Source organism: Mesoplodon densirostris, chromosome 10 (assembly GCF_025265405.1).
Source record: "Mesoplodon densirostris isolate mMesDen1 chromosome 10, mMesDen1 primary haplotype, whole genome shotgun sequence".
NCBI classification, from domain to species: domain Eukaryota; kingdom Metazoa; phylum Chordata; class Mammalia; order Artiodactyla; family Ziphiidae; genus Mesoplodon; species Mesoplodon densirostris.
Window position 1 is genome coordinate 85,590,315 of NC_082670.1, and position 12,914 is coordinate 85,603,228.

At 41.4% G+C, this 12,914-nt stretch overlaps 1 protein-coding gene across 10 annotated transcripts in view; it reads right to left on the reverse strand.

Moving 5' to 3' along the window:
- MAGI1 (membrane associated guanylate kinase, WW and PDZ domain containing 1) overlaps window positions 1–12,914 on the reverse strand; it is a 635,889-nt gene that overhangs the window by 118,817 nt on the left and 504,158 nt on the right. For all 10 annotated transcript variants that reach the window (XM_060109161.1, XM_060109156.1, XM_060109160.1 and 7 more), the window contains exon 4: window positions 4,731–4,937. In XM_060109161.1, the coding sequence (XP_059965144.1) occupies window positions 4,731–4,937 (207 nt within the window). The remainder of the gene's footprint in view (window positions 1–4,730; window positions 4,938–12,914) is intronic.

Below are 12,914 nucleotides of genomic sequence, written 5' to 3' on the forward strand. Positions count from 1 at the left end.
AAAGGATGGATTTGACAGCAAACCGCAGAACAAATCATAGTGTGCCTATTTCTAACTGTGTGACTTTAGAAGAGACTTTACCTTTCTGAGCATTTGTTTCCTCATCTGTAAAATGGGCATAACACACAGACCACAAAAATGGAACTACATGCAAAACGTCTGCAAAAGTGCCTGGAGCTCAGTGAGTGCTCAACAGAGCTCAGGACTGGGATCTGCTACCGGAAATATCAAGGGCCAAGGTCAGTGATCATCTATTAATATGATATTTAAGAGTCAGAGAAATACTGGGACAATAGTAGACATTCCAATAATTTTACTGAAACATTTGAATTAACCGATTTTAATAGAAACTGGATGTAACAGGAAAAGGGTTGTGGCCACAGGTGGGCCACTACATATGAAAAGAGAAACAACTTGGTTTAATACTGAATGTACACAATTCATGGAAAGGGGAGGGGAAGAAGAGGGGAGGAAAAAGTCCTGCTAGTACTTCAAAACCTCAACTACATGAAGGGAATACTAGCTCACTGAAAAAATACATATGTAATTTTAATTTACTAGAGAAATAAGAAATCCCTCCAGCAACTAGATCTTACTTTAAATTATCCAAATATTTTTTATTTTATATGTTTTCAGTGTCTTCTTTAAAAAAAAAAGCTTTATTTACATATGATTGACATACAAAAAGCTATAGGTATTAATTTTTCAGCTTTACTGAGGTATAACTGACAAATAAAACTGTAAGATATTTAAAATTCACATTGTGATGATTTGATACACATGTACATTGTCAAAGAATTCCTTCCATCTGGTTAATTTTTTTAAAAAGGTGATGGATATTTAATGTATACGACTTGATATGTTTGGTTTTCTGTTTCTTCCTTCTAGTTCGGGAGAACCTTAAAACAATCTCATTCTCTGAAAGAAAATCAGGAGTCCAAAAATGAGAGATTGGGGCAGACACAGGGCAGATTCCAAAACTGCACAGTCCTAATCATGGCTTTCACTTTACACACGCTCTGACTTCAAAAACTCTTTCATTTAATCTACCAAACATTTAAGAGCACTGCTATCACTCTCTTACTAAAGATTGCCAATGCATCCAAAGAGGACAGGTAGAATGAATAACTGGAACACAGACTGGGTAAGCAAACAGGAGGCTGGATTCTTGCATTGTCTAGTGAGCTTATTAATACACACTATTCCTCAGTGTTCTCATCTGCAAAATGGGGAAGATAATACTTAGGCTGCCTATCAAGATTTCCAGGAGGTTTATAGGATACATGTGAAAATGATTCATAACCATAAATAAACATGTAAAACATTTTCATTCATGGTAAATCAGAAGTTTCCCAGCATTTACATACACAGACACACTTGGGAGCATTTGAAGGTGACTTTGACAACATAAACTCATGTCAAACATACATTCTGGAGCTTATTTTAAATTACACATGCATTCAGATTTATGTGCCTCCCTCACTGTGTACATAACCAGTCAAAACCTTTGAGGCTACAAAGGGCTAATAAACTTGACTTAAAACACAAATAACACAGTGGATGAGCCACGCAGATTCTGGAGTCAGACTTTTTGACAGCTTTCACCCTCACTGGCTTTGTGATACTGGACAAGCAATTAGACCTCCCTAGTATATGCATGAGAGCTTAGCAAAGTGCCTGCCACAGAGCACTGGGGAACCATTAGCTCTTTTGGTAATACCATTATCTCTTGACATTCCAAAGCAATGTTTTACCATTAACTGCTAATGAAAAAGAAGCATCAGCAGTCTAATGTTCAACAATAGGGAGGCTGTTGGGAAAACAAGCTTAGGAACACAATGAAATAACATTTTTGGTGTCTCTTAGAGGTGGTTAATGGATGGATCAGCAACTTTTTAGTTGCGGTGGTTTGTTATATATTTTTCAAGCTGTCTATAATGAACAAAATACTTTCACAAATGTTTTAATTTATTTGTATAAATAACTGTGTGCTTTGCCCAAAAGTATAAGTCTATCTTCATGAAGCCACATAAACAGTGTTCTCTCTCCAGGGCCTCCTTTAGGTCTGTAATTTGGGCATAATTTGTAGGAGACTGTCCTACAGTCAGGTTCTACGGTGAGAATCTGGGATGACTGCTCATTACTCAGCTCCTGCCTCCATCTTTGGTTGCAGAAAGGAAGGAAGGAAGGAAGGAAGGAAGGAAGGAAGGAAGGAAGGAAGGAAGGAAGGAAGAAGCGACCTCCCCAGGATGCTCCTGGCCTTAAACTCCCTGCTCTTTTACCAGCAGATAGTGCTAATGTTATTTAGGCATGTTACTTAGACATTTTGTGCCCCCTTCAAAAGACCCAAGCAGAAGTCAGCTGAGATCGTACCAAGAGCCTGTTATTAAAAATATCCTGGTAAATATCATTTAAAATAGCTCCATAGTGTTTGTACATTTGAATCTGACACTCATGCCACTATCACAAATGGCTCAACCAGGAGTCAAGACTTCATTATGGTACTGCCACTCTGTGCTCGAAGTAGCTGGTGGATTGCTACTTAAAGACGTTTGGAGCGCAAGATGCTCTGACACAGCTAGTTTGATACACATATCACAGACTGGGTAGTCTCAATTATTTGAAAGAATTCATATGAGTCAGGGAATGACATGTTGTCAGCTGTCACACTTGTAGTTTGGTAAGTGAGGAGGCATTTATTCAAAATATCCCTTCTGTATTGAAGATGCCCCATCACTTGTATATCTCAGAATCAAGTCTCTCTCCATGCATCCCATCAGGCGCCACTTGGGTTTCTTTTTTTGTGCAGAAACTAATGATCAGACTGCCTTTAGCAATGATGACCCAGGCCCAGGTGTTTTGTGTTTGTTTGTTTTTTACTGACATCAGGAGTTCAAGTAGGGATGTTATGAGGTCAGGTTTTCTGAGGCCTGGCTTCTAGAGACAGAGATTTACAGTGGTTAGAAATTGGAAAAGCATCAAGACCTACACTCAACTATCCCTACTCTGTTCTTGCTTTGTACCGAGAAATCTACTTAGTTAATGGAGGACAAATAAAGGCACCCAAGCTTCTTGGGGACCATCCAGTCAGCTTGGCGGAACTGTTTCGATGCTTGTTACCCCCAAGGTCTTTCTATTTCTGTGACAACATCTACATTTTTGGGTTATATCATAACTTGCTATTCTTATTTGTTGGAAGATCAAGACATTAAAATAGTGGCTATTTTTTTTCAAGGAAGTATTGACTTTTTTTTCATAATCTGCTTTCATTTTGGTGAAGACTACTATAAACGGATAAAATATTTTGAAGTGGATAAAATTAACTGATTTCAATAAACAAATATGTAGCAATGGGTAAATTTATTCCAGATATTGAAACTGTAGGTCAGCCACTGGCCTAATCCATTCTAACTGAGAAAATGGAAATTTTCCTGGACTCGGAATTCTTAGAGCCGGAAGGGGGAACCTAGATGTGATCTGATCCTAACCAGTCATTTTACAGATGAGAGCAGTTAGAGACTATGTTCATAAGAAGACAACTACCATGAACAAAGCTAGGACAGCAAGCCAGGACTCCTCCTTTCCCTAGTGCTTCTTATGGAAGGGTTGGGTTACCGTTACAATGATAAGCCATCAAAAATTATTTTCAATTGTTACCTTGAAAAATTTTAGGCTTCAGAAAGGCCCATACAGGCAGGAGAAAGCATTCAATTAACACAAACTTTTTTCTAAATATTCTAGTAGACTTGGTAGCACAAGGAGGAAAATACAGAGCTGTAACTCTAAAATACGAAAGAAAATAAGTATGGGAAAAACAGAAAAAACAAGCGGTCTTCAAAGTCACAACATTATCGACTGGAGTAACTCATGTCTTATTCAGCTGTGACATTTTGAGTTATTATATAAGGTCAAACCCCCAAAGAGTCAAAAATATTACTGAACAGTTCTGGGTTACTGCACTAACCCAAGGAACATATATCACAGCCTCTGTGAACGGTGCCTCCAGGGAACGTGCAATTCATAACCTGTACATCCTTATTCAGAGGACTTGTCCTTGAAGATCCACTCATAAAATACCGCCTACCTAAGCTTGGGCGTAGATAGCCCTGAATGTATATGTAAAAATATAATGCAATGAGTAATATATGCTCTATAATATAAAATACATATGCAGTATATAATCTTATAGTATTTATTACTTTTTCATCTTTTCCCTCTTAGGGAATATAGTACAATTTGCATAAGTTAACACATGATTTATTTCCACTGTATCTCTACTTGCAAAGGTATGAGAAAAAAGGATGCTGCTAGCCTTCCATACAGCATCAAGTGATATTAAACAACTTCTCCTATTTGTCTTTACAAGCAATCAGCCATAATTATGGAGCAGTGTCAAGACTAAGTAATGAATGAAGAAAACAGATTCTTATGGATATCATTTTGAACAGAAAGAAAGGATGCTGATTATTCTTGATTTCCTTCTACAAACACTGCCCTCCTGCCCCTTTAAGACAGCTGGGTGAAGTTAAAATACTCTTGCCAAGAAGCATGAAAAACAGACCAGGGAAAAGACCATCTCTTCCCCAAGCACCATGTGGTCAGAGTTTGAATTCTGGCGATCCTTCCAAATTCCTCCTGAGAATAGAAACCTTCTTGTAACTCTTCACAAAAGCCTCCCCCAGCCCTCCTTCCCTAAGTCCATTTAGGGAGAACATCATCTGGTCTTTTACCTGTAAAGCTACTGTTCATTTCAGGAACATCATCCTCTTCCTCATTCTCCGCGTGGACTATGCCAGCATTTTGCATATCATTGTAGGACTTGGTTCGCTTTGGGGTTGACTGCTTGGAGCCAGAATGAAGGCTTTGCAAGGCATCCGTCGTGATCACTTTCCCACTGAGTGGCTGGCTAGGAGGTTTGGGTGTCCCATAATAGTTTCCTAGGTGATGGAGAGACACATTTGCATGTTTCAGAAAGAATACTTTGTTTTTCTCAAGACTGCAAATCCAAATCTCTTAGCCCATTAAAAAAAATTCTTTTAAACTAGAAAACCAGAACAAACTGTATTTCATTTCTGGAATGGGTTAGAAAACACGTCGGTCCTACCCAGTTAGACATGGTGATTTCAGAAGCCAGGAGGAAAGCTGCATTGTGATGGGGCAAAGAACCTACTAGGGCTAAAAACAAAGGCATCTGCGCTGAATGGCAGAGCTTCATCCTCATTACATTTGAATTTCAATCAGTCACCTTCTTACATATATGCACCAGCATAATGCAGAATCCAATTTAGAGAGAGTGGCACACAAAATAACAAATTCATTACTGCCGGCACCCTTACAGGCCAACAAAGTTGAGGTCACCCTCCATTAATAAGGGGACTCCTCAAGAGGGAACCAGGGCAATATTTTTTTAAAAAGGAAAGTGAACACCACGTGGCGCCTCTTTAACTGAATGGCAGGCCTGACTCTCAAGGTCATGTGTGGTTGGAACAAATCCTCACCCAGTTTTAACAGGAAACTCTTGTGTCGACAGTGGCACAGTGACACCCCTCATGGGTCACTCGTTTAGTAAGTGTCCATTTTCACTTTTAGCCACTTCCCCCAGAGTTTGCCTCAGGTCTGACTGTCGTGTGTGCTAAGTGACTCTAAGTGGAGCCTGGATGGGTTTTTACATTTTAATTTTTATTTTAATATGTGTATATTTTTAATGTGCAGTAGAAAAATCTAACTAGTAAGCGATGGTAGTAAAATATAACATTTACTTCTAAAACTTAAGTGATAAAGCAATACTTTGTAAAATTGACTTTTTTAAACTTGCAGCTAAACCTGAAGTTTAAAAAAGCAGCTATATTTAATAAGAAATTAATTGAGTAAATAATAGCACTGGTAACGATGAGTTTCCTTTTGAACACCTAAGGTAAAAATTGAGTTCTTTTAAAGAAAACTTCAAGTAAATAAAAGATACTATGTTAAGATATAGACAAAATCATGCAGGTGAGTCATGAATGGCCAAAGTTTGAAAAATACAGCTTATAATCAATAATATTCAGTGACTACATGATAAAAAAATCAACATCAGAAAGCCATTGATCCATTCACCCTCTCACATCAAAGGAGTAAGGCCAGGAAGATAGATCATATTGAGCCCTTCAAAAAATCGTAAGTAGGGGGCTTCTCTGGTGGCGCAGTGGTTGAGGGTCTGCCTGACGATGCAGGGGACACGGGTTCGTGCCCCGGTCTGGGAAGATCCCACATGCCATGGAGCGGCTGGGCCCGTGAGCCATGGCCGCTGAGCCTGCGCGTCCGGAGCCTGTGCTCCGCAACGGGAGAGGCCGCAGCGGTGAGCGGCCCGCGTACCACACAAAAAAAAAAAATTGTAAGTAGGGACTTCCCTGGTGGTCCAGTGGTTAAGAATCCGCGTTCCAAAGCAGGGAATGTGGGTTCTATCCCTGGTCAGGGAACTAAGATCCCACATGACTCGGGGCAACTAAGCCTGCGTGCCGCAACTAGAGAGAAGCCCGCGTACCACCGATGAAGAGCCCACGCGCCGCAACGAAGACCCAGCACAGCCAAAAAAAAAAAAAAAGCCTGAGTAACGTTTGTAATTCTATGCTTAGTAAGGTATAATTTGTAAATAATAACAACTCCTGTACACAGTTTCTTCCCAAGAATCTTACTACATTGTCTAACCTCAGCACATAATTATATAAAATACACATTTTATTATACAAGCACAAAAAGAAAAGGAGACAGTAATATGCTGCTCAGCATGAGACACATAGGTGATAAATAATTTATATCCATTAAATTTATCTTTATAATTAAAATTTCTTTCTTAACACTATTTCTCTGAAATATTTTTTGAATCATCACATTTATGAGTATATATACCCACTTTCTTTGAGAGTGGTGTAAACAGCATGTTTCAGCAGGGGAACCCTGAAAATGCATATTAAAAAGCAGTAGACAACCGGGCACCATGTTTGAATTTGAAGGAAACCAAATAGAAACCTGGTAAGTGCATTCTGGTGGCCTGTATTCAGTTCAATCATTACAGTTCTTTCACAGAAGGTAATATTTCAACCTCCTCAAAAAACTTCTTTCAGGTTTCCAACTTAAAGGTATAGGGATCGAACAGAACTAGCTTGAAGAAAAGGCATCCATGTGTGTTTTTAGGGACTAACACAAGCACAGGGAAGAATGAACACATGTATGAACCGACTCAACCCGCATTTCTAAAGAGGTTACAACCAAAGGATGAATCGTGCCTTTGATGAAGTTGGAACACAGCCGCAGTGTTGACTATTTTCATGAACTGAAGACTGTTAGTGAGGTTTAGGTAACTATTTACACAGTAATCTTCACCGTGGACAAAAGATGAGACAAACCTCTAATGAATCTAATTCTAATTCCTTACGATCGCTATTATGCCAAAACATCATGTACATTTTTGAGTTAGAGGTTAAAGTAAGACCAATGTCTGCAAATAAGAATCTTACACTGAAAGATGTGACTAAAAGATAGGATCCTTTATTCATAATTTTATAATTATAATTTTGCAATCATTATCACTCATTTTCAGTGCCATTAAGCCAAGGCAATGTTCATGAAACTACCATCATTTAAAAATCAATTAAGGGGCTTCCCTGGTGGCGCAGTGGCTGAGAGTCCACCTGCCGATGCAGGGGATGCGGGTTCGTGCCCTGGTCCGGGAAGATCCCACATGCCGCGGAGCGGCTAGGCCCGTGAGCCATGGCCGCTGAGCCTGCGCATCCGGAGCCTGTGTTCCGCAATGGGAGAGGCCACAACAGTGAGAGGCCCGCGTACCGCAAAAAAAAAAAAAAAAAAATCAATTAAGGGCTTCCCTGGTGGCGCAGTGGTTGAGAGTCTGCCTGCCAATGCAGGGGACACGGGTTCATGCCCAGGTCCTGGAAGATCCCACATGCCGCAGAGCAGCTGGGCCCGTGAGCTATGGCCACTGAGCCTGCATGTCCGGAGCCTGTGCTCCGTAACGGGAGAGGCCACAACAGTGAGAGGCCCCCGTACCGCAAAAAAAAAAAAAAAAAATCAATTAAAACTTAGGCATCCTCAGTTTAGGACAGAAATAAATGTTTGAAAAAGAAAAGTTCTAGTTAAATTTGACAAATATGTGTGGATTTTCCTCAGTTGTCAAGTTCAGGGTCTTTCTGAAGTTAATAAATGATTAGCAGATTTCTCAATGCAATTACAAACTCCCCCAAACAACCCACTTATTCATCATTGTTTCCTCTTTCTGGAAATTAGTTTTAAGATCAATTGGAGACAGATAAAGTACATATTATTAGGTTGAATCGTACATAATTGCTGTTGTAAAAGACAAACTGCTGAATATCAGCAATTTCATTTGGGTTAATCTAACGTATAGGCATTGGCAGCGCTCGGCACATGGCAGTGACAAAGAACTTGGAAGAGGACAGCCTGGGATTCAAATGCCAACTTCACTGCTAATTGGTTATATAACCCTGGCCAAGTCATTTAACCATTTTTTAAAAAATCTTCATCCTCTTCTGTAAAATTGGGAATTTTAAGAATACCGAGTTTCTACCTAGAGTGCCTATTATGAGAATAAAATGAGACAGTCCATTTCATACCTTTAGCACACATAAAAGGCTTCACTGCAGGGAGGCTTGATAAATGCTACTTAATGTTAATACTGTATGTTTCTAATCTTTAAAATGAGGTTCCTTACACCTTGTTGGAAGGATTAATGAGACAATGTGTCTGAAGTGCCTGCCACATGGTAACTGAGTACGATTCCTTTACTCATGTAAAGGAACAAGCAATGCCAATGACCAAATAACCTTGGGCAAGTTATTTACTCTCAGTCTCATTTTCTCTGTGAAATGGGAATGGTAGCAGGAGCTCTAACAACATCACAGGATTATCATGAAAATCAAATGATGTAACTTTCTTGAAGGTATCCTGTAAACTATAAGGTATTTTAAGTATGAAACCATGTAATTATTCAAACTTCTCCAGCATTTCTAATTTCCCGTATTACCTACAACCTTAACAGAAAAGCTTCTATCTTGTGGTTTTCTAAGGGCAGAGGGTTCAACTTTCCTTTGCAGATATTTTTTTTAAAATCATCTGAATCAGTGACCAACATTTAAAAACTGAATATTTCTGATTAAAATCTGGATATACTGGGATGTGCTGCTTGACAAACTGTAAGGTCTGGTTCTTTGGATTTGTCTTTTATAGGCAATGTTGGTGACAAGTGTGTGACCAAATTCACCAGGAACACACTCACTGAATTAAGGATTTCTGCACAAAGGTTTTGGCTCCTACCTTTGGTCTGCCCAGCCCTTGCCAGACAAACACCTGGGCCCCAATCTAGAAGAGTGCCCTAAGGCTGTTGCAATGCAAAGGTCTGGGCAGATAAAGGGGCATGCACACCGGGGTGATAGAAAAAAGCCTTAAACTTCAAAAATCCTCTATAATGCACAGACTGGTCTTTGAGTGAATTGATTTTGGGTGAATCTGGTTTTAGACCCTGCACTTTTGGCTGATGGGATCATGCCATGATCCCACGTTGTCTTTCCATGCAACCAAGGGCAAGATGGCTCATGCACTCCCCCATCTGCCACAATTCCCACCAGCACTGCCTCTACCAGCCCTGTATACTCTCTCACTCCACCTACCCAGATGCCCAGCCACTTAAATTCAAAACCCCACCCTTCCGGGAAACTCTCCACTTTATCAAGCATTTCTACTCTGGTCACCATCAGACCAAGCATAGCCATGGGAGAAACACAAACCTTACAGAGATTATGCACAGGAGACTTCCTGTGAAGAATATATGAATTGCTTAATGGTACTAAATAAAAATCATTTGAAGAATTATAAATGAATAAAAGATGAATTTAGGTTATCACTTGGCAGTCTGCATCGTTTCTAAGAGACCTGACCATCTCACAGTCCCCATGTTAGCCAACACACATCTCCTGAGGTAGCCGGGCTCCCTCCCAAGTGACAATGTGTGTGTCCTGGGTACTACTTTCAGAACTGGTTCTACAATACAACTCAGCAGGGATGGTGGCTGGGGAGGGAGGGGAGGGCAGGGAAGATGCAAGAAAAAGCCATCACTGGCCTTAATTAACACGCACACTCTTTGGTCACGAGGAAGCCAAAGAAAATATTTTCTGACACACATTTAAAAATTAATGGGAACTGCAAATCAATTTTTAGAGCTTGATAAAATATTGAAGGAGGACCGTAACCCTGAATTTTAGGCCAGAATGAATCAAATCCGTACAGCCTCTCGCTTTGTACAAATTTAGTATTTATTCATTCATTTCCTTACCAAGAACCTCTTGTTATGCCAGGCACTATGCTGGAGAGGTGAAAATGGGACTAAAACATGATCTTCACAAATGCTCTGCACGGTGTACATCGGTTTTTTAAACTTTGTACAAATGATAGTTACATTAAATGGAGATTCTCTTTCAGCAGGTCAAGGTGGGGCCTGAAATTTTGAATTCTGCTGAATTTATCAGACTGTTTAATGAATCAGTATCTGTCTTTATGTCTAGACTGTAAGCTCCATGAAGGCAGGAGCCACATGTGTTTTGTGCACCACCGCATTCCCAAACCAAACACGGTGCCAGGTGCACAGTGTCACTCAGTGATTCTTTGCAGGATGAGTAACCAAACAAGTGGAAACAGTACACATGAATCCCAGCTGGGGATGCTCCTCAATACCTATAATGTGGAACTGGTTTTTTTTTTTTTTTTTTTTTTTTTTTTTTTTTTTGCGGTATGCGGGCCTCTCACCGTTGTGGCCTCTCCCGTTGCGGAGCACAGGCCCCGGACGCGCAGGCCCAGCGGCCATGGCCCACGGGCCCAGCCGCTCCGCGGCACATGGGATCCTCCCAGACCGGGGCACGAACCCGCATCCCCTGCATCGGCAGGCGGACTCTCAACCACTGCGCCACCAGGGAGGCCCTGGAACTGGTTTTTAATCGCATGACTCACAGCAGTTTCTCTCCAGTCCATCAATTCTATCTGAATGATCTCAGATCCACATCACTTCACTCTGCCAGTTGCTTGCTCAACACATAATGGACTCCCCCATTTGACACAGTTCCCACCAGCACTGCCTCTACCCGCCCTATACACTCTCTCACTCCACCTACCTGGACGCCCAGGCACTTAAATTCAAAACCCCACCCTTCCAGGAAACTCTCCACCTTATCATTCATTTCCACTCTGGTCACCATCAGACCAAGCCTAGCCATGGGAGAAACACAAACCTTACAGAGAGTATGCACAGGAGACTCCCTGCATCATTTCTAAGAGACACGAACCTGACCATCCCATAGTCCCCATGTTAGCCAACACACACTTCCTGAGGTGGCCGGGCTCCCATCACTTTCTTTTTACTCTTCCTTTTCCGACCCGCTCCACCCTACAGATCTATGACGTGCGTGCACAGGGGGACAGTGAGCCCATGTCCTATAATTAGAGGTTTGTTCTTGCCAGTGCCATTTACCTTTGAATTTAAGACCAAAAAAGGGCAAAATAAGTTAACAGCTTTGTCACCCTAAGGTAAAGGACCTCTCTCTTTCCAGCCTCAGTTCTCACGGTATAAGGACTAGTATCCACCTAACAGAGACAGATGTCAACAGACCATGTGTATAAAGCACTCAGCATTGTGCTGCCACAATATTAGCATGTAATAAACCCCAGCATCTCAAACTGCGCCTGATGCTGTGAGTAGATAACAGCTCTACTATGTAAAAGATGGCATTGTTACCAAAGTATGTATTTAAAGAACAACATTAGGGCTTGCCTGGTGGTGCAGCGTTAAGAATCTGCCTGCCAATACAGGCGACACAGGTTTGAGCCCTGGTCCGGGAAGATCCCACATGCTGTGGAGCAACTAAGCCCGTGCGGCACAACTACTGAGCCTGCACTCTAGAGCCCGCGAGCCACAACTACTGAGCCCACACTCCACAACTACTGAAGCCCACGTGCCTAAAGCCCGTGCTCTGCAACAAGAGAAGCCACTGCAATGAGAAGCCCGCGAACCGCAATGAAGAGTAGCCCCCACTTGCCGCAACTAGAGAAAGCCTGTGCGCAGCAAACAAAAAGCCAACTCAGCCATAAATAAATAAATTTATAAAGAACAACATTAACAAAAAGTTACCTTTATTGTGCACCTACCAGGTCACTACCCACACATTCACTAATTCTAACCTTTAACAATCCTACAGAAAAAAAAAACCATCAATATTCCCATTTTCAGATGAAGAAACAGATTCACACAATGCATAAGTGATGACTGGCATTTAAACATGGATCTGTCTCGATCATCTATGCTCTCGACTCCAGGAATTGCTGGGGATCTCTGAGCAGAAAATTAAGTGAAACGTTCCTGGCCTCAGCCTCCTCGTCTTCACAGGCAGAGGAACAGAGAATTGTCACACAGATTTTCTTTGGTTCTTTCGTTACCAACAGAGAACACTGCATGGTGGAGTTTGCCAACAGAGCTTATCCCAACAGACGGATGCTGAGGCCTGCCAAAGAACAGGACTCCAGATGGTCTCGACTTCCTCAATGACAAACAAGAACTCTCTTCACCCCTGCTTTATCTCTGTGTCCCCTCAAAGTAGACCCTTGGCAGCTGCCTTTTTGTAGACCTTCTAGGAAGCAGTACAGTAACATTATTGAAGGCGGACACCCCCCCCTTCGTAATTAACATGCAGAGATATGCAACCCATAACTCCAATTGGAAATGTCACACTGGCACCGCACTTCCATGCTGAGGGGCAATCTTTGCAGGGCTCAAAGTGTATAATCAGCCTCTTCTACCCAGAGGCATTTGTAAAACAGGCATGTTTGGAACCACCCCACTGAATAGTTCATCCCTTGTA